A 27,757-nucleotide genomic window follows, 5' to 3' on the forward strand; every position below is an offset into this window, starting at 1 on the left:
TCCATCTTGATGAGTGCTGCATACTAGGAAGTGTAGATGTGGAGGCACTATACTCCTCCATCCCACACAAGTGGGGTTTGTATGCAGTATCATATTTTTTATCTACAAGAGGAAGACACTTCCAGGCCCACAGTGATTTTGTACTTGAACTACTTGAGTTCTCATTGACGAGGAACTATTTCCTATTTAATGGGCAATTCTACCACCAGCTCAGGGGCACTGCGATGGGGAGCCCCTGTGCCCCATCGTATGCAAATCAGTTCCTGGACTGGTGGGAGAATACCATAGTATTCAAAGATGAGTCTATGGTAGAACTGCAGTGTGTTCAAAAGTGGGCACGCTTCATAGACGACGTGTTTGTCATCTGGAAAGGGAGCATGGAGACTTTCTCTGGTTGGGTCCAACTATTAAATAAGAACGAGATAGGCCTACATCTTACATCAGAATGCCACCCATCCCAACTTCCATTTTTGGATATTCGCGTGGGCATAAGTCCGAGTGGTCGATTGGAGACTACAATCTATCGTAAACCTACCTCCACTAATTCCCTCCTGAGGTGGGAAAGTAGTCATCCATACCCCCTCAGGAAGGGAATACCGCGGGGTCAATACCGCGGGGTCAATACCTGCGACTAAGGAGGAATTGCTCCAAACGCTTGGATTTTGTCACACAGGCCAAAGATCTGAGAACTCGATTTTTGGATCTGGGCTACCCGGCAGGTGTATTGACACCAGCATACCAGAATGCCCTAGGTAGTGACAGAGTGTCACTTCTCACCCCCCGAAAAGAGGTTTCCACAAATGAGGGTAGTAAGGAAGACAGAGAGATCCATCTTATTAGTACATATAATGGCTGCTCGTCTGCAGTTAGAGACATCATTTCGAGACACTGGCATGTACTACGGATGGACCGTGATATTTGCAAGGTCATAAAGGAGCACCCCAGCATCACCTACAGGCGCGGTAGAAGCATCCGTGACCTTGTGGTACATAGCCACCATATACCAGCAGCATCCAAAAAAACATGGCTTGAGAAAGGGATTAGTGGTAACCACAAATGTGGAGGGTGCGTGGCGTGCCCCTTTATGACCAAGGCGAAAACATTTAGGAGCAATAACACGGGTAAAACATACACTGTAAGTGATTTTATCAATTGCAGAAGTATGGGAGTAATCTACAAAATTACATGCATTTGCGGGAAAGAATACGTTGGAAAGACAATCAGAGAATTAAGGAGGAGGATAGGAGAACATGTCGGTGACATTAAAAATGCTAGAGACACACCAGTGTCGAGACATGTGAATACTGAACATGATGGAAGACTTGATTGTCTTTCCTTCATGGGTATTGAAAAAATCAAGCCGGGCATTAGACGCGGGGATTTGGATAGGAGAATCCTTCAATGTGAAGCAAAGTGGATTTTCTATCTCAAGACAGTCCACCCCTCCGGTCTAAACGAGCAACAAAATTACAGCTGCTTTATATGACTTTGTGCCACACATATATATATAGTGTGACATATTCTCATATTATATGCAAGAATGAGGGCCATGTTTAACTATATGTGATGATATCTGGTTGTTCAAATTACCCTATATGTGCACATGCTCCAGTGATTGAGCATGTTGGGCATGATGGGGTTAATGAACAGGTAGATGTCACTTAATAAAATACTGCTATGTGTAGCAGAACAGAATTTTTCCCTTGGTTTGCTGCCACAATTGCGGCGGAGCCGGGGCATGTATTTGGATATCCTGCCAGTTAAATATCCACATTGCGATTCAGCAAGAATAAAAACTGCTTGCAAGTTATCATTTGCGGCGTCAGGGCTGTGATTCAGTGGTTGCCATGTAACAGGCGACGCTTGGAAGCAGGTCCTTACCTCACTTCCGGTTAGCCCGCACCATGTGATGCCAACTTCCGGTCCGGTGGAACGCACGCAAGCGGCGTGCGTTCCACAGGTAATCACAGATGCTGTGACCGCTATGGACAGGTGAGTTAGGTATTCAGGGGGGCGTACACCCACTAGGAAGTGGGGTAATATAAGGAGGTGAGCAATAACCACAAATTGCTCATCCAAATCGCCACTATTTGAGGTGAGACACAGCACTTGCTTGGGACACTTCTCATGCTAAGGCTCGGATACGATACACTATAGATCCGGATTGAAAGTAGGAGGCTAAAACGATCTTCTTTCAGTAAGTAACCTGAGTTTGAACCCAATTTATCAACATTGGACACTCAGTTTTATATGTGACCTATATTTAGTGTGTGTTTGTTAATTTGTTTCTAGTTATCCCTGAATACTTCTGTGAAGTCCCCTGATGAGGTCTGGAGTCTAGGACCGAAACATGGCATGTAGGGCTTTGTAATTAGGGTTAAGTATAGAACAAGGCCCATACTGAGGGACAGGATCGGTATGGGGTCGCCCCTGTCGGGGCGGGTGCTCCATGTGTGCTAGGCAGCTGCTCAAACAGCCCCCCACCTTTATCTAGGTAGGAAAGACCTAACAGGGTTGTATAGGAGTGCCATATTGCCTATAGACATCAGCACCTTGGTCACACAGGTTCCGGTTGTCCATCCATCAGCTGAACCATCCTCCAAAGGCTGTGGAACCCACCAAACGTGGTAAGATCCACCCTTTATTTACCTTTTGCTATAGTGGAGGTGTATGTCTTTAATGTTTCTCACCAAGTGGCATTTATTTTAAATGATTTAGTAAATGTTATGTTTAATATTCCTATTCACAATACGTTTCAGCTTTATTTGGGTGTGAACATATACCGCAAACGCATTTTCAATTGTGTGTTGGTATAACTAATATTGTGTCAAAGGATAGGGAGGCATCATCCCCACTATAAAAGGAGAACAGGGTGCAATAGGGGAGTGTACAGCTTGGGTAATAGGAGCAATTCTATTACACCTTGCTGCACTAATTGGGTATCCAAATTGCTATTATACTGCTACTTTTAGGTTGTTTGCACTATATGATACATCAGTAATTCCAGTAAACCTTGCTCGTGATTGGAATGCAAGTTCTGTGTGATACAGCCATTTACGGGGTGTATTAATAGGAAAGATACGTACGTCCTATTAGCCATTCTGCGTTGATTTTACATTGTTTAACTTTTTTTGGGGGGTGTATTAATAGGAAAGAAGAAAGAAAAAATATATGTTCTAAGTGCTGTTCGGCAGTGAAGTTACATTGTACTACAGCCATTTACGTGGTGTATTAAAAGGAAATATACGTACATCCCATTAGACCTTCTGCGGTGAATTGTGATTATTATATTTCTTTGTTTGGGGTGTAGTAATAGGAAAAAGAATTTGTCTTAATTGCCGTTCTGCAGTGAATTGTGTTTTTTTTTTTGGGGGGGGGGGAGTTCATTAATCAGAAAAAATAAATATATGTCTTAATTGCCATTCAGCAGTGAAGTAACATTGTACTAGAGCCATTTACATGGTGTATAAAAATTAAATATACGTACGTCCTATTAGCCGTTCTGTGGTGAATTGTGTTTATTATATTTCTTTTTTTGGGGTTTGGGGTTCTGCGGTGAAGTTACATTGTACTACAGCCATTTATGGGGTGTTTTGAAGTTAAATAAACCTACATCCTATTATCTGTGTGAATTGTGATTGTTATTTTTTTTTGGGGGGGGAGAGTATATTTATCAGACAAAATATATATGTCTTAATTGCCGTTCAGCTGTGAAGTAATATTGTACTACGGCTTTTTTTTGTATTAAAGGCTGTATTGTACAGTATGTAAGACAGACAGGTGCCAGGTCCTTCAAAGGGAACGGGCAGTGGCCAAAATATTTCTGTCGTAGGCAACAGAAGAAGGTGGGGGTGGCAGCAGGAATCACAGCGAGGGGCCTGAGCTCCCGGTGTCATCTAGCGGTTGTGTCTTGACCAGCAACCCAGGGGTGCTTGAAGGGTTCACTCGGTCTTCGACCTTATCACAAGTGACATCAGACAACCCCAGCCAAGAGTCGGTGGGTTCCTCTGATACAACGTTTAGTTGGCATGGCCCGGGAGCAGGCCCTGTGCCCCCACCTGTCCTGAACCTTCCTTTGTCATTTTCAGTCCCCTCAGCGTGAGAAGTATTATATGCCATAGAGGACAAGTTACCAGAGTACAGTCAGCAGCTACTGCCCAGCCAAAATATTGAGGAGACTTCCACATAAGACATGCAAAGATTCCATTCACGTGTCATCTCTGTTTTGGATCCACTCCTGCTTTAGCAATACTGATGGATTACTGACAAAATGCTGACCGAGTGAAGGCAGATGCTCAACAGACAGGATCCATTTTTTGGGGGTTATTGTTCTGACGGATCAGAGGAAGGGCAAAATAATCAGTGATGTCAACACAAACTTACTGCTGACACCCTCTCCACTCTGTCAGGGGGGCTCTACTTGTATAAGTGTTTAATAGAACAGGTTCTGCAGACATCTATGTGGAATCAGCTGACGACGGTGTAAAAGAAGTGCGCTCTTTCACACTATAGTGCTTTATACCTGCCGCTAACATTGACCTCTAAGGCTGAGTTATTTGGTCAGTTTTGGCCCCATAACGACCCAAATAAGTGAAGTGTGCAGTGATTCTAAGAGCGACGCCTGTCATGTGCGTGTCATACTGATTCACAGTATTGTTTTACTACCAAAGCAGACTCCCTATGCGTGTTACTGCAAGGCACAGTGTTCTACACCACTTTACAGGTTCTCTGCAGCCAGGCAATTGCTGTTTTTTTAACACGATTCGGATCGAATCAAATCTTTTCGGAAAATTCAGCTAACCGACCGAATGAAATTTTTGAGAAATTCGCTCACCTCTGGTCATCAGTATCTGATTGGTGGAGTTCTGACACCCAGTGCTCCTTTTGGCCTCAGTCCAGACAATATACTGCAAAAAATACTATGCTATTCAATCCTGCGGAGTCCAGGATCTGTTTATACCTCTTTTCATATAGTAGCCTGTGACTGTATGTCATTCATTGGCATCAATTATTGTATAAATCATAAGCTTTGCAATAGCTTTTCATGTTATATCTGTTACATGGTTGCCATTATAGCCTGTGAGTGAGAAATGTGATAATGGGAATCTGTCACCAGTTTTATGTTGCTAGGTTCTAACAGCTCCAGTGCATGTCAAGGAGTCCTGATATTCATGAGTTTCTGGCTCTCCTCGCACCCTGCCACTGATTGACAGTTTTTTTTCAACCAATTAGCAGCAGAGGGCAGAGAAAGGAGCTCATGAATATGGGGATTCGTTGGCATGCTCTGAAGCTGTTCAATACAAGATTTTAGCAAATTGGCTGAATCAAGTAAAGAAACTGACCCAGCATTTTGTTAAGGGGATATGTCACTTGTTTATGTTGCCCTGGACACTATAAAACTGGTGACAGACTCTCTCTAAATGGGTCCATTTAACAGATATCTCATGAAATGATATTAAAGGCTCATGAATGCATTCATTAAAATGATACTAGTATAGCTTATGGGCGATTAATCCATCACATTCTCCATTTAACATATACATAGGGAACTTTTCCTAGCCAAAAACACAAAGTGAACATAGCCTGAAAATGCATGTCAGATAACTCATTCATAAATCTGCCCTATCATTATGTTTCACACACAGCATATTTTGACTGCAAGGTCAAAAAGTTCCACTATGAATATTCACCTAAAAGGGACCTGTACCAGTCGGTCAATCCTTCTTGTGAAATATAAATACAGTATTTCTATAAATATACAAAAGTGAATAATAGGGATGAATCATATTATCAAATATCCAATAAACAAGGTGGTTACTTCTCACTAGTATCTTAATAGTTTCTTGCACTTATCTGATAAAATTAAATGTTCTGTATTTAATATTAATTAATTATTCATTAAGTCTGTAGAATACAAATAGTTGGAGTAATACATCATTGTTTTTGTGCTTAGATTCTGCCATAGAATGTGCCCAAATTATTGATGGAATTTATGAGGTGTTTGAGCCCAAAATAGTATTAACTTGCAACATGATAAAAAAGACAACAATTTTTTGTCTTGCCCAACTTCTTGTTTTATCCTAGTCTTAAACAGGCTTTGTCCCATTTTGTGGTCAAAAACTATACAATTTCCAAGGTGGTCTAAAAACTGGTGTAAAATCTGTAAGTAGAAAGCCATGTGGCGAATTGTGTTGTAAAGAGGCATCCCTGTGGCGCATTGTGTTGAAACTACAGGGAGTGCAGAATTATTAGGCAAATGAGTATTTTGACCACATCATCCTCTTTATGCATGTTGTCTTACTCCAAGCTGTATAGGCTCGAAAGCCTACTACCAATTAAGCATATTAGGTGATGTGCATCTCTGTAATGAGAAGGGGTGTGGTCTAATGACATCAACACCCTATATTAGGTGTGCATAATTATTAGGCAACTTCCTTTCCTTTGGCAAAATGGGTCAAAAGAAGGACTTGACAGGCTCAGAAAAGTCAAAAATAGTGAGATATCTTGCAGAGGGATGCAGCACTCTTAAAATTGCAAAGCTTCTGAAGCGTTATCATCGAACAATCAAGCGTTTCATTCAAAATAGTCAACAGGGTCGCAAGAAGCGTGTGGAAAAACCAAGGCGCAAAATAACTGCCCATGAACTGAGAAAAGTCAAGCGTGCAGCTGCCAAGATGCCACTTGCCACCAGTTTGGCCATATTTCAGAGCTGCAACATCACTGGAGTGCCCAAAAGCACAAGGTGTGCAATACTCAGAGACATGGCCAAGGTAAGAAAGGCTGAAAGACGACCACCACTGAACAAGACACACAAGCTGAAACGTCAAGACTGGGCCAAGAAATATCTCAAGACTGATTTTTCTAAGGTTTTATGGACTGATGAAATGCGAGTGAGTCTTGATGGGCCAGATGGATGGGCCCGTGGCTGGATTGGTAAAGGGCAGAGAGCTCCAGTCCGACTCAGACGCCAGCAAGGTGGAGGTGGAGTACTGGTTTGGGCTGGTATCATCAAAGATGAGCTTGTGGGGCCTTTTCGGGTTGAGGATGGAGTCAAGCTCAACTCCCAGTCCTACTGCCAGTTTCTGGAAGACACCTTCTTCAAGCAGTGGTACAGGAAGAAGTCTGCATCCTTCAAGAAAAACATGATTTTCATGCAGGACAATGCTCCATCACACGCGTCCAAGTACTCCACAGCGTGGCTGGCAAGAAAGGGTATAAAAGAAGAAAATCTAATGACATGGCCTCCTTGTTCACCTGATCTGAACCCCATTGAGAACCTGTGGTCCATCATCAAATGTGAGATTTACAAGGAGGGAAAACAGTACACCTCTCTGAACAGTGTCTGGGAGGCTGTGGTTGCTGCTGCACGCAATGTTGATGGTGAACAGATCAAAACACTGACAGAATCCATGGATGGCAGGCTTTTGAGTGTCCTTGCAAAGAAAGGTGGCTATATTGGTCACTGATTTGTTTTTGTTTTGTTTTTGAATGTCAGAAATGTATATTTGTGAATGTTGAGATGTTATATTGGTTTCACTGGTAAAAATAAATAATTGAAATGGGTATATATTTGTTTTTTGTTAAGTTGCCTAATAATTATGCACAGTAATAGTCACCTGCACACACAGATATCCCCCTAAAATAGCTAAAACTAAAAACAAACTAAAAACTACTTCCAAAAATATTCAGCTTTGATATTAATGAGTTTTTTTGGGTTCATTGAGAAAATGGTTGTTGTTCAATAATAAAATTAATCCTCAAAAATACAACTTGCCTAATAATTCTGCACTCCCTGTATACAATTTACAGCATCACAAGGCACAGTTTGCTGCATCTTTCATACAACTGCATTAGACCAAAACAACATCTTTAGAATCTTGGGCACATGGGACACATTTACCAAGGAACAAACTATTCCTAAATATGGCGCAAAAGAAAAATCGTAGAGGCAAAATATACTAGCACAAAATGCGACACTATTAATCTCTTGCTTACTGCTGCAAGACTATACACGTCATGGCTGTAAGCTTTTATCTGTAATCCGAGGTATAGTGTTCGGTTACATTACAATCTGCCAGCGCCCCCTGTACAGCCAGCCAGAACCGCAGGGGCAACACGTGAGGTGCACGGTGGGCCGATGAGGGGCCAAATAATAACACAGTTCATCGGTTTACTCACGGTTAGCAGAAAGCCTCCCTGGGCTGGCAGCACAGTGTTGAGGTGGACAGCACGAAATCCTCCGGGGCACACTCTGTGGTAGGGAAGCGCCAGCCTGGATGGAGGTTGAGGTGCCCTTGATGGCAGTGGTGTTTAGGGTGCTTGTGGCGGGTGGGTCCCTTGGTGTTATTTGTCGTGACGCCAGTACCGTTAATGGTGGTACAACCAGTTAAGAATGAAGTAGACAGTGGTAGGATACATCTCACAACTTTTACTGAGGTTGGTTCCAGTTGCGGCATATACATCCAGACAGAATACAGTCTTTTGCAATTTAGAGGAATTCTGTTGATCGACTGTTAATAGGTTTGGCTGGGGTTTGACTTAGCTTGTGGTTCTGTATAAGTATTTCTGGTAGGTGACTTTGCTTCAGGTACCTTGTAAACCAGAGTAATTTGGTGAGGTTGCCTGTAATGCTTATTGGTATGCTTAGTCCTATTACTTCTGTTTCTTCCAAGCCCTTGAACAGGTAGCTAATCTGTATTCTTCAATGTATGGTGAGGCTGCTTGTAGCTAGATTGTCCTCCACCATGTGCAAAGGTGCCCATTAAGCCTTAACAACCCTTTTGAGGACCGTAAGATTATCGTCATCAATATAAAAATTATTATATTTTTTTCCATTTAAAAATGTATTTGAACAATAAATAAAACCCTTTCCACACTTGTGTCATTTTTGGGGGAGGAGTTATGACACGGGACAAATGTGAATATTTAGGTTACTTTTAATGGAAGGCCAAAAGAAGCTCCATTTTTTTTTTACGGCAACTGAAGTTCGTACACTTCAGTTGCTGTAACTAAGCCATTTCATGAAATAACTGGCAAAAAGCTAGAACCATTTGTTGATAAGAACTTATATTTTGACTCAAACAAAAAAAAAAAAGTATTTTAAGTTCTTAATCAGACGACACAGGCAATTAAAAAAATGGGACAAATACGTCCCTTGGTCCTCAAAGGGTTAAGTAATGGCTGTTATCACCGATGTCTCTCTTTAGCTTGGTCTTCTTCCAGGGACGAAAATGTTATCCTCTGGTTGTAGGATGTAGGAACTAAGAGGATCACAGAAGGAAAACGCTCTGCTGCGCCTCATACCTTGGCTCTACCTCATTTCTGCAGCTGGCTTCACCCATTACTCCGTGGTGTGTAGCCTCAGCTTAACCACTGACTCTGCTCTTCACTAACTCTCCCACTTTACTTCTCTCTTCACACTAGGCCTGACCTAAGTATTTATATGAACTAAGTGCTACCCCCATCTAGTGGTGGGATGTATAAATTACACCAGACCAACCTATGAACAGGGATACAACAGGTGTTGTAATACTAAATGACATGCAATAGGATAATGCCGTTTCACTGTAATTTTGCAGTTCCCACGTGTCCTGAGTGGGACGCTGCACCTGGAGCTGCAGATATCTGTTACCACAATGTCATTAGACAGCTGCGGTCACAGTAAGTATCCTGGAGACCAGCCAAAGCGGTCCCCCTGCATGGTATAGCTGTAAAAGGGTGTTACAATGATCCATGGAAATATAAAGTAAAGAAACCAGTGTCGCATGCTCTTCTTGATGCGCAATTAACTGTGAGCCCGCAGTGAATTAACTCAGACTTTTTTCCATAAAACAAAAATGTAAAATAAAATATATGTGAAAAGGTTAAAAGTGAAATAAAGAAAATAAAAGTTTTACCTATAGTTATTAATTTTAGCAAAAATATAGCTGACACACACTTACACACATCCCCCCCCCCCCCCCCCTTCCTTTTTCTTTCATCAAAAAAAATATATTTATTAGTTTTATTAGCGGCAACTGTAGAGAATGGGATTAAATTTATTGCTGTCTCCTGAAAGTAGTGAAGTGCATACTGTGTACATGTGTACGGTACATATTTAGTGTTCATTTAAAGCAGGCATATAACTTGATGCAGAGAAACAGATGGTCAGAATTTTATTGCAGTAATTTCAATTTGTCAGTCTACCTGCATCCAATTACGATGTGAATCCCTACGATCTGACTATTGCTTGACTATGATGACTGACTGTCAAAACTAGACATAATCATAGATTAAAAACATTTGGAGAAAAAAATGTGTTTTTCCTTTACTGTCACATAATCTCTCAAAGGAGAACTACCAATGTTATATAAAAGGCCATTTACATCCAAAAGGGGAATAGCTTATCAGTGCTTGGAACGAATGGCTAGAAGCGAACTGCTCCTCTGCACTATTGTCCCCATGCCAGCGCTTCCTGTTCTGGACAAATTATCATCCATATTATGTCCATATATTTTCATGCTCCAACCTGACTAGCAGCCCTATGTATATTATATGTATCTTGAAAACAGGCATGTGCATTAAGCCTGTATGTGCTCTCTCAATATACATTAAAACACTTAAAGGGGGTTGTCCAAGTTTGGAGGTCTTTTGGTCCAACCTCCACATGTCACTAGACCTGCAGAAGGAAATATACTTACCTACTCCCAGCCACTGGGTTCCAGATCCTTCTGTCTCCCCTGCCACTGAAGAGCTCCGGTCCCACATGTCAACATCCACTTTGGCAGGGGGTCATGGGTGCTGCTGTAGCCAATGACTGGCTGTAGCGGTGATATGTCCCCCATGCATCATGTCAATGGGTCACGTGACACATCATTGCTGTGTCATTACTCATCATTACTCACCTCCCCAATTCCCTGCTGCTCCCGTTTGGCTGTTGCTCTGGTCCCTGATTTTCCCCACTTCCTGGTCCTGGCTCAGCACACAGGAATAGTTGGAAATGTCCACTCAACAATGATTGGCGACCCACTTTACTCCTGTGTGATGAGCCGCAGCCTGTGAAGAGACTCTGACCACCATATATTCTGGCAAACAGACTATGTTGTTGTAGTATCAGCTGCCATCATACAGCTTGTATGACCGCCACGCAGTCTGTTCGGCCTGATTTCATGGCCGTCCATGTGGTAACAGCAGCCACACAGGGACTGAAACAGTAGAAGGATGTAGTGGTAAGGGCCTGGCACCGCCACAATTTCAGCACCATATAGCCATGTGAATCCGGCAGAAAACGCAACATAGCTTTTTCTTGATAGACAAACTGTCCCTTACTTGGTTGCTGTTTTAAGCTGCTATTCTTCAGTAATGTTAACTGTTGTTGTCGCACCCACTGACTCTGTGCATATTCTTTGCTACTCAATAGCAGCTACACTGCATGGGGACAACACCGGCCCGTTAGTCACCTCGCCACAGCTACCATTGGGGCCAGTGGATCATATTAAAATGAATGTAAATCCTTAGAGAACAATGTGGATTCCTAGCTACGAGCTGGAATAATAATATTACAGGCTATAGCTACTAGAGAGGGGTCGTTGATCCAGGGAGTTATTCTGATTGCATGATTGGAGTCGGGAAGAATTTTTTTATTCCCCAAAAGTGAAGAAAATTGGCTTCTACCTCACAGTTGTTTTTTTTTGCCTTCCTCTGCATCAACTTGCAGGATGACAGGCCGAACTGGATGGACAAATATATTTTTTCGGCCTTATGTACTATGTTACTCTGAATATGTGTTGCTATGTGGGTGGAATATCTACTGTATTTTTTGCTTTATAAGACGCACCTGATGATAAGATGCACCTAGGTTTTAGAGGAAAAAAATAAGAAAAAAATATTTTGAACCAAATGGTGTGCTTTGGTGGGTTTTGTACCAATGGGGATCTAGGGATGACACACTGTTATGGGGGATCTGTGGATGACACACTGTTATGGAGGATCCGTGGATGACAGTTATGGAGGATCCGTGGATGACCGTTATGGAGGATCTGTGGATGACTCACAGTTATGGGAGATCTACAGATGATGCACAGTTATGTTATTTGACTATAAACCCACTAATCAATGAGGATGCATCAAGGCCCTGAAGTACATAAATACATTCTTAAGGATGAGAGGGGTTATAGTCACATTTAATATAAACTCTGTCCAGGCACTGTACTGTAATTGTTGGAGTGTTTATAAGTGTTATTTTAAATATGACTATAACCCCCTCATCCATAGGAATGCACCCATGTCCTGTAGTACAGGGATGTCTCCTTAAGGATAATGAGGGATTATAGTCACATTTAATATAAACACAGACCAATTACAGTACAGTCTGAGAGTGTTTATATTAGATGTGACTATAACCCCCCTCATGCTTAAGAATACAACCATGCACTGCATGAGGGGGTTTATAGTCATTTAATGTCTCTGAGCTCCCTTTCATGTTCTCCTTCATGTCCTGGCTTTTACTCACCCAAAAACTACGGTAGACAGTCCATTGAGAGCCAGTGTCATTCACTTTACTGGCTTTCTTCTTTTAGCAGCGGTGCATGGCTGGGCGGGAGTAAGCTGATTGGTGGAGGCGTCGGAGCAGCACCTCACCGCCAATTAGCAGACCATGCAGGGCAGCAGAGGAAAAGGAGAATAACTCTTCTCCCTTCTCTTCGGCTATGGAGGGAAAACAGGCAGGCTGGCGGCATTCAGCTTCACTGCTGCTGCCGCGCTTCAATGCTGCCACCCGCTCCACACTTCAAGGTCCAGGCTAACATAAACAATGTGCTGGCTACGATGATTTTTTGCACATTTGCTTTATAAGACGCACTGACTTTTCCCCCCCACATTGGGGGGGGGGAAAAGTGCATCTTATAAAGCGAAAAATACAGTACTTTACATATGAGTGCTTAAAGGGAGTCTGTCACCACATTTCAGCATATTAGACCGATCAAATAGGGTTATATGATCCACCCAGAACTTAAAAACTGTACCTTTGTTGTAGAAAACAGACTTTTCTTTTAGCTGAAAATGAACTTATAAAGTTATGTTAATGAGCCCTCTCAAGTGCCCAGGGCGGTCTCTCAATCCTCGGAGCCCAAGGCAGCACCTCCTAAACGGCTCATAACCCCGCCCTCCGTGCGCCTCTGCCCGCCCGTTTACTCCCCTCCCCTGTCCTTTTCCACTGCGGCTGTGCGGTCCAAATCGTAGCGGGCGCATGCACAATGCGATGCCCGCTCCTGGCAGGGCATCGCAATACCTACTGCGCATGCGCCCGCTACGATTTGGACCGCACAGCCGTAGTGGAAAAGGACAGGGGAGGGGAGACAACGGGCGGGCAGAGGCGCACGGAGGGCGGGGTTATGAGCCGTTTAGGAGGTGCTGCCTTGGGCTCCGAGGATTGAGAGACCGCCCTGGGCACTTGAGAGGGCTCATTAACATAACCTTATAAGTTCATTTTCGGCTAAAAGAAAAGTCTGTTTTCTACAACAAAGGTACAGTTTTTAAGTTCTGGGTGGATCATATAACCCTATTTGATCGGTCTAATATGCTGAAATGTGGTGACAGACTCCCTTTAAGCATAGTCAGGTCTGGATATGACTAAGCACACAAAGCACGCAAAAGACATCAAGACTGGTGTTCTTCTGCCAGGTCTTGACTAATCAGACACATCCATACAAAACCTGTAAATGAATTTGCTAGTACTGTACTTGCTGGATGCATCATCAATACGGTCTAATAGATCATTTATGAATTAAACCATAGGAAATAGACCTTCCTGGCACATGATTGACTCTAAAAACTTCTCCAAATTGCTGTTCTTTGGCTAGAATTTTTGCAATGTTGTATTAGAAGCCCATTATTGTGTCAGGACCTAGATCCTCTGGAGAATCCTCTGCTGCCATGGTGGACCAGTTAAACTCTGAAGGAAGTACATAGGGAACAGGGAAACAACTATGGGTGAGCTAAAGAGTTCAAGGCTGGTGTGATTGACCTGTCCTCCGTTATGGAAGGAAGGTCAGCTCTGAAGGACAAACGACTCTACTCAAACTTCTCTAACAAGAAAAACGCGGTGTATACAAGAATCGTTGTTAATTGTATCATCTGAGGAAAGAAGTGTTTTATTATTGCTCTATTTGCATTGTCGTAGATAATGAAAAACCAATGAAGGTAATTGGAGATGATGACTTGCTGGACCGTGAGCTGATTACAGAATTAAGAAAAGAGTATGGCATGACCTACAATGATTTCTTCATGGTGCTGACAGATTTGGATATGAGAGTAAAGGTAAGCAGAAGTTTATATGTTATTGTTTATATTGTAGTTATGTGATTATTAGGATATTAATAACTGTGTCACATCATTAGCAGTAGTTGTATTAGTTGTGGACTTGTCCACCTAGGAGTAGGTTCACATTTGGAAAATTCATTGCAGACATTTATTTTATGGAACAAAATCATCCAGTGCACGTGTATAAGGCTTTGGGTTTCTTTAAGCCCCATTCAGGTGACTGGGAAAGTTCGCTGAAATTTCTGCCCAGAAAATTATGAATATACTCCTCTAGTATATCCGCTGGATCTATTGAAATTTTGTATATTGAACACTGATTTTTAAGGACATATTCAAATGTATGGTAGCCAACATCTGGATATTTTAACTTCCATGTACCATATCATAGGTAGCATACCACGTCTGTAATAAAAGACGTTCTGTTTAAAATTCCTCAGTGTGCAAAGATAAAAATGCAGTGGTGGGTAACAGGAAATTTTTGTCAAGAGGCCAAAACTGTTATTTACAAGGTCAAACCAAGTAAATCACAAGAAACAGTATGCCATATATCCTAATAACAGGCTATAAACCCATAAGATATCATATACGCTACTACGTATGTTTCACTAGTGGACCTTATAAAGGTATTGTATGCAGGTTACCATCTAAAGCTACTTTCACACTGGCGTTTTGGCTTTCCGTTTGAGATCCGTTTCAGGGCTCTCACAAGCGGTCCAAAACGGATCAGTTTTGCCCTAATGCATTCTGAATAGAAAAGGATCCGCTCAGAATACATCAGTTTGCCTCCATTCAGTCACCATTTCGCTCTGGAGGCGGACACCAAAACGCTGCCTGCAGCGTTTTGCTGTCTGCCTGACGAAGCGGAGCCAAACGGATCCGTCTTGACACACAATGTAAGTCAATGGGGACGGGTCGGTTTTCTCTGACACAATCTGGCACAATAGAAAACGGATCCGTCCCCCATTGACTTTTATGGTGTTCAAGACGGATCCGTCATGGCTATAGAAGACATTATACAACCGGATCCATTCATGACGGATGCATGCAGTTGTATTATTGAAACTGAAGCGTTTTTTGCAGATCCATGACGGATCCGCAAAAAACGCTAGTGTGAAAGTAGCCTTAAAGGCAATGTGTCATATATAAATGACCTATTGTTTAAATAATGTTTTTATGTTAAACATATTTAAAAGAATTTTGGTGGCTATTTTTAATTTTCAATGTCACTATCTATCTTTAAAAAAAACATGAAATCCTTAAATCCTGCTGTTTTCACACCTGCCACTAAGACTAATAAAAGGTTCCACTTCTTCGTCTGCACAGATGACAATACTGTAGTTATCTGCTTATCATTAGAGGCAGGATTAGAATGACAGATATCACCTATGAAAAGATGTAAAATGTCCTCTGCACAGAGCATGCCTAGAAAACTAAAAGTCAATGAGTGGTTGCTGTAAAGCATATCCCTAAGGCCTCTTTCACACGGGCTAGTTTTCCACCCGGGTGCAATGCGTGACGTGAACGCATTGCACCCGCACTGAATCCTGAGCCATTCATTTCAATAGGGCTGTGTACATGAGCAATGTTTTTCACACATCATGCATTGCGTAAAAATTGCAGCATGTTCTATATTCAGAGTTTTTCATGCAACGCAGGCCCCATAGAAGTGAATGGGGCTGCGTGAAAATTGCATTGCATCCGCAAGCAAGTGCGGATGCAATGCGATTTTCATGGATGGTTGCTAAGGAGATGATGTTAATAAATAGGGATGAGCCCCGGGACCCTATTAAGATCCATTTACTTTATTATTTTCCATTATAACATGGTTATAATGGAAAATAATAGCATTCTATAATACAGAATGCTAAGTAAAATGTCCATTGAGGGTTAAAAAATAATTTAAAAAATGACTCACCTCATCCTCTTGATCGCGCAGCCGTTATTGTCTTCTTTCTTCTTCTTGCAGGACCTGCAAACGGACCTGCACTGACGTCATCGGGCTCACCACATGGTGAGCGCAGTGACGTCAGCGCAGGTCCTGCTGAATGAATTATGCGTAATTATGCGGAACGGATCCGGACCATTCATACAGACGTCTGAATGGAGCCTAATTCAGTATCTAGCCCCCATGGAGCCATTGTGTAAACTACCAGTACACCTTCAATCAGGGGCGTACATAGAAGTCATTGGGCCCCATAGCAAGAATATGAATTGGGCCCCCCTAACTCTGCCCACTACCCACCCATGGCCCATCCAACTGCCGGCCCTGGCTCCTTCCCTGCCCCCTCCCTATTATGCCCCCCAAAATGCCCAGGCACCGGATACAGGTAATACTTACTCCGCTCCCCGACACCCGCATCGCTCCTGATGCCCCCATGGCTGCCGTTGAATATCCCTGTCATGCGGATCCGGCGATGGGGGGGAGGGGGGCATTTGGTAATTTCCCCCAAATAGTAATTTCCACCACACTTCCCCCATATAGTAATTTCCCTCACACTGCCCCAACACAGTAGTTTCCCCCATATAGTAATTTGCCCCCACAAAGGAATTGTAGCTCCTTGCCCTAGTAGTAGGCACCTGCCATATTACTCCTTGCCCTTGCAGTGGGCACCTGCCCCATCCTTGCTCTTGCTGTGGGCACCTGCCCCATCCTTGCTCTTGCTGTGGGCACCTGTCCCATCCTTGCCCTTACTGTGTGCACCTGCCCCATCCTTGCCCTTGCAGTGGGCACTTGCCATATTAATCCTTGCCCTTGCATTGGGCACCTGCCCCCACAGAGTCCTTGTGCCAGTGGTGGGCCCCAGCCCAATGTGTCCAGGGGGCTGCACGAGCACTTGAGCAGGAGACCAGCCCTGCTGGGAGGAGGAGACGTGTCCTGAAGGAACCCGCACAGAAGAAGGGACAAGTTAGGAAGTGCAGGTGGCCATCCAGGCTGAAGTCACCGTGTCGCACACAGAAAAGTTCCACAGCGGGAGCGGCGGAGAGCGGATTCTGCAGCAGAGGCACGGGAGATGGCTCAATACACCGTCTGCTCCCGTCCACATACCTGGCGCACTTACCTGCCTGCTCCATAGCTTCATAAGTCTCCATAGCCGGGGTCTTGTTGTTGCCTCAGTTACCGATGCTGTTGACTGGAAGTAGGAAGAGCCATTGTGCTGAGTCCCGGTGCAGGGGACGGGGGGGGTAGGAGGGAGAACTGTCTGTGCAGCAGAGTAGACATAGGGGGTGGGGCCTTCCATGTGCACCGGGCCCCCCTGTGCCGCGGGCCCCAAAGAAACTGTGTGGTTTGCCTATATTGGCGGTACGCCACTGCCTTCAATAGCTGTTAGCCAACAGCAATTTCTCCTGAACCCCTACACATGTATGTCTTTGTTTATCTCCCAGAATAACAAAAGAACTGGTGTTGAAATCAATGTGGCTGATCCATTTCTCCCATGACTTTATCTGTTGGAGGGGCGTCCTCCATTAGATTGTCGGCCAGTCTCCCCTGAAAATATAGGTTTGACTGACAATATTCATGTGTATGGTGGACTTTAGAGTTTATCTGAGGTGACTTAGTAGTAATTTATCTGTCCCCAACTTTACTACAGAACGACAGGGGGAGGTAAGTTCTGTTCTCTACTGCTCTGGGAGAAACTCAAATGTGTTCATCCAGTCATATACTAATCCTAGTCAGCACTTCCTTTTTCTGCACTAATCTCTGCAGGCATAGAACAGCCATAGCAAAAGAGATAATGGGATGACTGTTAGATGAAAGCCTCTCTATTCTCTTTTAACTGGCAGTAGTGTTCAGCATACTGTACATTAGTACCTCTGCCAAATCACTCATCCTAGTAGTCTGCCTTTATCGAATGCTTCCAGTTAATACCAACTTTGAGACAAGTAGCGACTCCATTTTCCATTTTTGTTTATCCTTACAAGAATACTTTTTATATTAGCATTCTTGCCAGAAGCTGATAGAAGGCCAAATAGGGGCTCATATAAATAAATACCAGTGAGTGTAGATATGTGTTATGGAAGTGGGTGTGGAAACACTGGGTTAAAAATCAGATTTGGCTTTGGCCTACTTCTAAGGGCATTATCCTGGCAAACCCCTGGTTTTCACCCTTTAAGCCTTGCGCAGGGATCTAGACTTTGCTGCAGGGAACCACCAGGCCACTACCTCCTGGAGTAGTTTCTGTATGATTGACAGCTCATGCCCACCAATGGGGCTCAGAGACCCCAGTGCAGAGCACTGAGAGTTCAGGCAAAGAATAGTAGTCAGGGACAGTCTGAGGTCAGGATGGACAGAGTAAGTGCAGCATGGTAAGTGGTCCGAGGTTAGAGCAGGCAGCGAAAGGTCAATATGGAGTCAAGCACAGATCTGGCAGAGTCGCAAACCAGGAAACAGGAAGAAAGTCGATACACAGGCAGACAACAGAGCAGACACCTTAGCAGGGTACAGGCACACTAGGAAACCAATTGTTCAGGCACCTTCCCACAGAAGAGGTGCCTAAAGTACCCCAATGTCGTCAGCCATTGGCTTGGGGGAATTAGGCAGCAAGTGGGCTGGTTCTGTAAGGGACCGGAGGGAGCACACGCGTGGACAGTGGAGGAGGGGCTACAGCCTGCATAAAGGGAGAGAACAGACTCGGCGGCCAAACCCCCCAGGGAGAAGGGAGCGGGAGGTGGGCACATGCAGCCAGGACAGGTTAGCAGAGTAGCAGCACTGTAACAATATGAATGGTAGATGTATGTAATACCACTTTTGAGCAGCAGATTTTGGAATAATTAAAGTAGCTGTAGACAAGAGTCTACTACACAAATTTTGAAGGTGTAGGTCAACCATGAAATAAATGTTCCCTGTAGCTAATAATACTTAAATGATTATGCCCCAACCTCTGCTATCGCCTATGTTCTGATCATTCAAATTTCATATTTAATTTCAAATTTATAAATAAAATTGTCCACAATATACCTGCAAGGCCACATTAAATGTAGGGGAAGGAGTTCAATACTTTGTACTCACTCAAGGTTCTGTTCAACAATGCTCGGAATCAATATGGTGTCGGCTTCACCACTTTTAATTCCTTCAAAAGACAGAAACTTCAGCAAATAATCCACTACAGTACATAGCAACATACCTACCTACGCGTTTCGGATGAATCTGATCATCTTTATTCATGGTCATAACCATGGTAATAAAATTGTGAAGTTCCTGGCATACATATTTATATTGGTTTTTATTTGCTCTTTTTTTACCATACAGCAATATTACGAAGTGCCTATTGCGATGAAGTCAGTCTTTGACATTGTCGATACATTCCAATCCAGAATTAAAGAGATGGAGAAGCAGAAGAGGGATGGGATTACATGTAAAAGGGAAGACAAGACAAGGTCACTGGAAAGTTTTCTCTCAAGGTGAGCTTCTACAAAAAAAAAGTCTAATTTGCCTTTTGGGTAATTCACAGTTTCACAGAATACAGAAGGAAATTCGATTTGCATATTATTCTCTTAAAGGGGTAGATTTATCAAAACTGGTGTAAAAGAAAACTGGCTTAGTTGGCCCTAGCAACTAATCAGATTCCACCTTTCATATTTCAGAAAATTGGAATCTGATTGATTGCTTTGTGCAACTAAGCCAGTTTCATTTTACACCAGTTTTGTTAAATCTCCCCCAAAGTATTGAAATCTGAAAACTACATAAGAACCCCTGGCGACTTAGGAAAACAAAGTTATGAAGTTGATATAGCCGAGGGCTTGTTTTTTGCTGGACAAGTTAGGTACATAATACTCACTGAGTAACGTTTATTAACTTTTTCTGTGGACAGGGGATTGAAAAAACAGCAATATTGTCACTGTATTTTTACATTCGTAAATTTTGTGACATTCACTTTGCAGCATAAATATCATTATAACGTACGATGTACAGCAATATCAAATACATATTTTTTACGTTTTATTCATTTTCTCTGTAGTGCCTATGGCTGACAGAGGAAACCCCTCAATCTGAAACCATTTAGATGCCACCGATGTTATTGGCCGACGTATCTAAGGGTTAAACGGATCAGTGATTCTGCTTACCTGGGATGTTAGAGCAGGAGACTGGCCTTCAAGAGAGAGCCAGGCTCCTGCTCTTTACTGCATGGGAGACCTGTGCAGCGTTTATACTAGACCACCGTAAAATGGCACCGGCCTAGCCTAAAACCCCTTAGTGACCACCATAAAATGGTGTTTTGTTGGTCACTAAGGGATTAATAAGTTCACTAATCTGTTGTAATCATCTTACAAACTGCATCTGACAATAAATTATCTAAAACATATCCATTTATTGAATCTGTCCTTTTTTCAAACAAAACATTGTCAATTTCAAAATGTCTTGGCTTTTAATAATACGACTTCACCAATTATTCTGGACAGGAACATTTTCATGTAAGAACAAACACGTGCATTGCCTTCTAATACTCATACTCAAATATTTTGGATATTTGCCACCCACTAGAAATAGAAAAGAGACATATGAATACCATACATCCATATTTCAAACCTCCCAATGAGTGGAAGGTACAGTTCCAGTTCTGCAGGAAGAGGCCTCCAAAAAGTATTATTGTAAATTTGAAAAAACTGAATGAAGGAAGTAATGACTGCCAATATTATATATAAAATCTACATGAGAGATCCAAGACACTGAGAATTAAGTCAACACTTGACACTAAAGATTCCAAAACACCAGCATGATGGTACACAGGGTAAATCTTAGGTCTCTGCATACACTTTTACTAAGGTTCTAAACATATCACAGTATTTCACTGTATAGCTGTAAAAGGTAATCACATCTACTTCAATGCAATCTGTAACGACTTTTGTGATCCATTTAGTTTAGGAAAGATATATACTGTAGAATCAGCATTGGAATGGTCCACCAGAGTATCAGAGGATCCTCTGGTGAGTCCAGACTCTCATACCATAGTGGGCCCCAAAGGTCTAGGAGAAAATAAAACATTTGGAGCTGTCTTTGGAGCCAATAACTTGCCATTAGGGTTTATTTCTTGAATCAAAACCTACTAGACTTTATTTGATGATGGGGGTTGAGCACCAAGAATAATTTCCTCTGGTAGGCCCCAGGAACCCCAGTTAGACACTGAACAGAATAGTCTGGCTGATATAAATTCTGTGGTACACAATAAAATGGCACTTCCAAGAAGAAAAGATATACGTAAAACTTTCCCTAATTGCTATTTCACTTCAAGTGTCTCCCATCATGCTTAAAGGCTATGGGCAGCTTTTGAAGGACTCTTTTGCGGAAGACCATTTATTTTGGGCAAAAATAATAATTTTTGCAACTGGATTTTATCAAAAGTCTGCAACCAGTTTGCTAGTGCAGGTTCTAAGTATCACGTTAAACAGCAAGCTGCAGAAGGCTGTTCACAGCTAAATCCATCAGACAAGCTCTCTGACAGCTCGATCTCCTGAGCAATCATCAAAGCTTGATTATGATCAACTCAAAGTTGATCAATGAGGCTGCAGTGCTTCAGCAAGCCCTAAATCCTCTTCAAACTTTACTAGGCACATCTTCATACATATTGTAGTCGTTGGGCCTGGTATTGAAACTCAGTCCCATTTAGTTAAAGTGATTCTGTCACCAAGTTTTGGGCTATAGAGATACGGACATGCACGGCTAGATCGCCGCTAGCATGTCCGCAATATATGTGTCCTATAGGGCTGTGTGGTTTTAATTTCTTTAAAAAAGGATTTTATAGATATGTAAATGAGTCTTGTATGTGTCCAAGGGGCTGCACTAACCTTACTGGAGCCCAGCCGTGTCCAGCCACGCCCGCCTGTGAAGGAGCCCAGCACCGCCTATGTCCTCCGAATCTCCTCCTTTCATCAACTATAGATTGCCGTAATCTCGCGATGCACGAGCTTGCGCATGCGCAGTGCCGTTATAGTGTTCTTTCCCTGTGCTGGCATCAGCCTCAGGGAGAGAACTGCGCATGCGCAAGCTCACGCATCGCGAGATTATGGCAATCTATAGTTGATGAAAGGAGGAGATTCGGAGGACATAGGCGGTGCTGGGCTCCTTCACAGGCGGGCGTGGCTGTGCACGGCTGGGCTCCAGTAAGGTTAGTACAGCCCCTTGGACACATACAAGACTCATTTACATATCTATAAAATCCTTTTTTAAAGAAATTAAAAGCACACAGCCCTATAGGACAGATATATTGCGGACATGCTAGCGGCGATCTAGCCGTGCATGTCCGCAGCTCTATAGCCCAAAACTTGGTGACAAAAACCCTTTAACCACCTCCGGACCGCTGTACGCAGATTCGTGTTCCGGTGGTGGCAGCCCTGCGCTCAGCGACGCATATACGCGTCATCTCGCGTGAGCCGGGATTTCCTGTGAACGCGCGCACACAGGCGCGCGCGCTCACAGGAACGGAAGGTAAGAGAGTTGATCTCCAGCCTGCCAGCGGCGATCGTTCGCTGGCAGGCTGGAGATGTGTTTTTTTTAACCCCTAACAGGTATATTAGACGCTGTTTTGATAACAGCGTCTAATATACCTGCTACCTGGTCCTCTGGTGGTCCCCTTTGTTTGGATCGACCACCAGAGGACACAGGTAGCTCAGTAAAGTCCCACCAAGCACCACTACACTACACTACACACCCCCCCCGTCACTTATTAACCCCTTATTCACCCTTGATCACCCCTGATCACCCCATATAGACTCCCTGATCACCCCCCTGTCATTGATTACACCCCTGTCATTGATCAACCCCCTGTAAAGCTCCATTCAGATGTCCGCATGATTTTTACGGATCCACTGATAGATGGATCGGATCCGCAAAACGCATCCGGACGTCTGAATGAAGCCTTACAGGGGCGTGATCAATGACTGTGGTGATCACCCCATATAGACTCCCTGATCACCCCCCTGTCATTGATTACACCCCTGTCATTGATCAACCCCCTGTAAAGCTCCATTCAGATGTCCGCATGATTTTTACGGATCCACTGATAGATGGATCGGATCCGCAAAACGCATCCGGACGTCTGAATGAAGCCTTACAGGGGCGTGATCAATGACTGTGGTGATCACCCCATATAGACTCCCTGATCACCCCCCTGTCATTGATTACACCCCTGTCATTGATCAACCCCCTGTAAAGCTCCATTCAGATGTCCGCATGATTTTTACGGATCCACCGATAGATGGATCGGATCCGCAAAACGCATACGGACGTTTGAATGAAGCCTTACAGGGGCGTGATCAATGACTGTGGTGATCACCCCATATAGACTCCCTGATCACCCCCTGTCATTGATTACACCCCTGTCATTGATCAACCCCCTGTAAAGCTCCATTCAGATGTCCGCATGATTTTTACGGATCCACTGATAGATGGATCGGATCCGCAAAACGCATCCGGACGTCTGAATGAAGCCTTACAGGGGCGTGATCAATGACTGTGGTGATCACCCCATATAGACTCCCTGATCACCCCCCTGTCATTGATTACACCCCTGTCATTGATCAACCCCCTGTAAAGCTCCATTCAGATGTCCGCATGATTTTTACGGATCCACTGATAGATGGATCGGATCCGCAAAACGCATCCGGACGTCTGAATGAAGCCTTACAGGGGCGTGATCAATGACTGTGGTGATCACCCCATATAGACTCCCTGATCACCCCCCTGTCATTGATTACACCCCTGTCATTGATCAACCCCCTGTAAAGCTCCATTCAGATGTCCGCATGATTTTTACGGATCCACTGATAGATGGATCGGATCGGCAAAACACATACAGGCGTCTCCCTGGAGCCTTCCAGGGGGGGTGATCACCCCATATAGACTCCCTGATCACCCCCCTGTCATTGATCACCCCCCCTGTCATTGATCACCCCCCCCCCCCTGTCATGCTGCATTCAGATGTCCGTATGATTTTTACAGATCCACGGATACATGGATCGGATCCGCAAAACACATACGGACATCTGAATGGAGCCTTACAGGGGGGTGATCAATGACAGGGGGGTGATAACCCCATATAGACTCTCTGATCACCCCCCTGTCATTGATCACCACCCCTGTCATTGATCACCCCCCTGTCATTGATCACCCTCTGTAAGGCTCCATTCAGACATTTTTTTGGCCCAAGTTAGCGGAATTATTATTTTTTTTTCTTACAAAGTCTCATATTCCACTAACTTGTGTCAAAAAATAAAATCTCACATGAACCCCTCACGGAATCCAAATGCGTAAAATTTTTTAGACATTTATATTCCAGACTTCTTCTCACGCTTTAGGGCCCCTAGAATGCCAGGGCAGTATAAATACCCCACATGTGACCCCATTTCGGAAAGAAGACACCCCCAGGTATTCCGTGAGGGGCATATAGAGTCCATGAAAGATTGAAATTTTTGTCCCAAGTTAGCGGAAAGGGAGACTTTGTGAGAAAAAAATAAATAAAATCAATTTCCGCTAACTTGTGCCAAAAAAAAAAAATTTCTATGAACTCGCCATGCCCCTCATTGAATACCTTGGGGTGTCTTCTTTCCAAAATGGGGTCACATGTGGGGTATTTATACTGCCCTGGCATTCTAGGGGTCCTAAAGCGTGAGAAGAAGTCTGGGATCCAAATGTCTAAAAATGCCCTCATAAAAGGAATGTGGGCCCCTTTGCGCATTTAGGCTGCAAAAAAGTGTCACACATCTGGTATCGCCGTACTCAGGAGAAGTTGGGGAATGTGTTTTGGGGTGTCATTTTACATATACCCATGCTGGGTGAGAGAAATATCTTGGCAAAAGACAACTTTTCCCATTTTTTTATACAAAGTTGGCATTTGACCAAGATATTTCTCTCACCCAGCATGGGTATATGTAAAATGACACCCCAAAACACATTCCCCAATTTCTCCCGAGTACGGAGATACCACATGTGTGGCACTTTTTTGCAGCCTAGGTGGGCAAAGGGGCCCACATTCCAAAGAGCACCTTTCGGATTTCACAGGTCATTTACCTACTTACCACACATTAGGGCCCCTGGAAAATGCCAGGGCAGTATAACTACCCCACAAGTGACCCCATTTTGGAAAGAAGACACCCCAAGGTATTCCGTGAGGGGCATGGCGAGTTCCTAGAATTTTTTATTTTTTGTCACAAGTTAGTGGAAAATGATGATTTTTTTTTTTTTTTTTTTCATACAAAGTCTCATATTCCACTAACTTGTGACAAAAAATAAAAACTTCCATGAACTCACTATGCCCATCAGCGAATACCTTGGGGTCTCTTCTTTCCAAAATGGGGTCACTTGTGGGGTAGTTATACTGCCCTGGCATTCTAGGGGCCCAAATGTGTGGTAAGGAGTTTGAAATCAAATTCTGTAAAAAATGACTGGTGAAATCCGAAAGGTGCTCTTTGGAATATGGGCCCCTTTGCCCACCTAGGCTGCAAAAAAGTGTCACACATCTGGTATCTCCGTATTCAGTAGAAGTTGAGCAATGTGTTTTGGGGTGTCTTTTTACATATACCCATGCTGGGTGAGATAAATATCTTGGTCAAATGCCAACTTTGTATAAAAAAATGGGAAAAGTTGTCTTTTGCCAAGATATTTCTCTCACCCAGCATGGGTATATGTAAAATGACACCCCAAAACACATTGCCCAACTTCTCCTGAGTACGGAGATACCAGATTTGTGACACTTTTTTGCAGCCTAGGTGGGCAAAGGGGCCCATATTCCAAAGAGCACCTTTCGGATTTCACTGGTCATTTTTTACAGAATTTGATTTCAAACTCCTTACCACACATTTGGGCCCCTAGAATGCCAGGGCAGTATAACTACCCCACAAGTGACCCCATTTTGGAAAGAAGAGACCCCAAGGTATTTGCTGATGGGCATAGTGAGTTCATAGAACTTTTTATTTTTTGTCACAAGTTAGTGGAATATGAGACTTTGTATGAAAAAAAAATCAAAAAAAAAAATCATCATTTTCCACTAACTTGTGACAAAAAATAAAAAATTCTAGGAACTCGCCATGCCCCTCACGGAATACCTTGGGGTGTCTTCTTTCCAAAATGGGGTCACTTGTGGGGTAGTTATACTGCCCTGGCATTTTCCAGGGGCCCTAATGTGTGGTAAGTAGGTAAATGACCTGTGAAATCCGAAAGGTGCTCTTTGGAATATGGGCCCCTTTGCCCACCTAGGCTGCAAAAAAGTGTCACACATCTGGTATCTCCGTACTCAGGAGACGTTGGGGAATGTGTTTTGGGGTGTCATTTTACATATACCCATGCTGGGTGAGAGAAATATCTTGGCAAAAGACAACTTTTCCCATTTTTTTATACAAAGTTGGCATTTGACCAAGATATTTATCTCACCCAGCATGGGTATATGTAAAAAGACACCCCAAAACACATTCCTCAACTTCTCCTGAATACAGAGATACCAGATGTGTGACACTTTTTTGCAGCCTAGGTGGGCAAAGGGGCCCATATTCCAAAGAGCACCTTTCGGATTTCACTGGTCATTTTTTACAGAATTTGATTTCAAACTCCTTACCACACATTTGGGCCCCTAGAATGCCAGGGCAGTATAACTACCCCACAAGTGACCCCATTTTGGAAAGAAGAGACCCCAAGGTATTTCGTGATGGGCATAGTGAGTTCATAGAACTTTTTATTTTTTGTCACAAGTTAGTGGAATATGAGACTTTGTAAGAAAAAAAAAAAAAAAAATCATCATTTTCCGCTAACTTGTGACAAAAAATAAAAAGTTCTATGAACTCACTATGCCCATCAGCGAATACCTTAGGGTGTGTACTTTCCGAAATGGGGTCATTTGTGGGGTGTTTGTACTGTCTGGGCATTGTAGAACCTCAGGAAACATGACAGGTGCTCAGAAAGTCAGAGCTGCTTCAAAAAGCGGAAATTCACATTTTTGTACCATAGTTTGTAAACGCTATAACTTTTACCCAAACCATTTTTTTTTTACCCAAACATTTTTTTTTTATCAAAGACATGTAGAACAATAAATTTAGAGCAAAATTTATATATGGATCTCGTTTTTTCTGCAAAATTTGACAACTGAAAGTGAAAAATGTCATTTTTTTGCAAAAAAATCGTTAAATTTCGATTAATAACAAAAAAAAGTAAAAATGTCAGCAGCAATGAAATACCACCAAATGAAAGCTCTATTAGTGAGAAAAAAAGGAGGTAAAATTCATTTGGGTGGTAAGTTGCATGACCGAGCAATAAATGGTGAAAGTAGTGTAGGTCAGAAGTGTAAAAAGTGGCCTGGTCTTTCAGGGTGTTTAAGCACTGGGGGCTGAGGTGGTTAAGCTGCAGTACCAGGCTGTCACGAGGGTATCAAGAGCCACGTCTGACTCCGTTATACCCGGGGTCAGGAAGTCGCAGCGGGTGGCTGCGCGCTCTATATCTAAAGATCACGTTGTTTCTTAGTGATTGTTTTCTGTGTTT

General features: G+C 43.2%; 1 protein-coding gene across 1 annotated transcript in view; it reads left to right on the forward strand.

The window, feature by feature from the left end:
* CCDC80 (coiled-coil domain containing 80) overlaps nt 1-27,757 on the forward strand; it is a 130,119-nt gene that overhangs the window by 58,851 nt on the left and 43,511 nt on the right. Inside the window, exons 4-5 of the mRNA XM_040423822.1 lie at nt 14,159-14,295; nt 19,547-19,698. Of these exons, the coding sequence (XP_040279756.1) occupies nt 14,159-14,295; nt 19,547-19,698 (289 nt within the window). The remainder of the gene's footprint in view (nt 1-14,158; nt 14,296-19,546; nt 19,699-27,757) is intronic.

The sequence above is a fragment of the Bufo bufo genome, chromosome 3 (genome assembly GCF_905171765.1).
Source record: "Bufo bufo chromosome 3, aBufBuf1.1, whole genome shotgun sequence".
Classification (NCBI taxonomy): domain Eukaryota; kingdom Metazoa; phylum Chordata; class Amphibia; order Anura; family Bufonidae; genus Bufo; species Bufo bufo.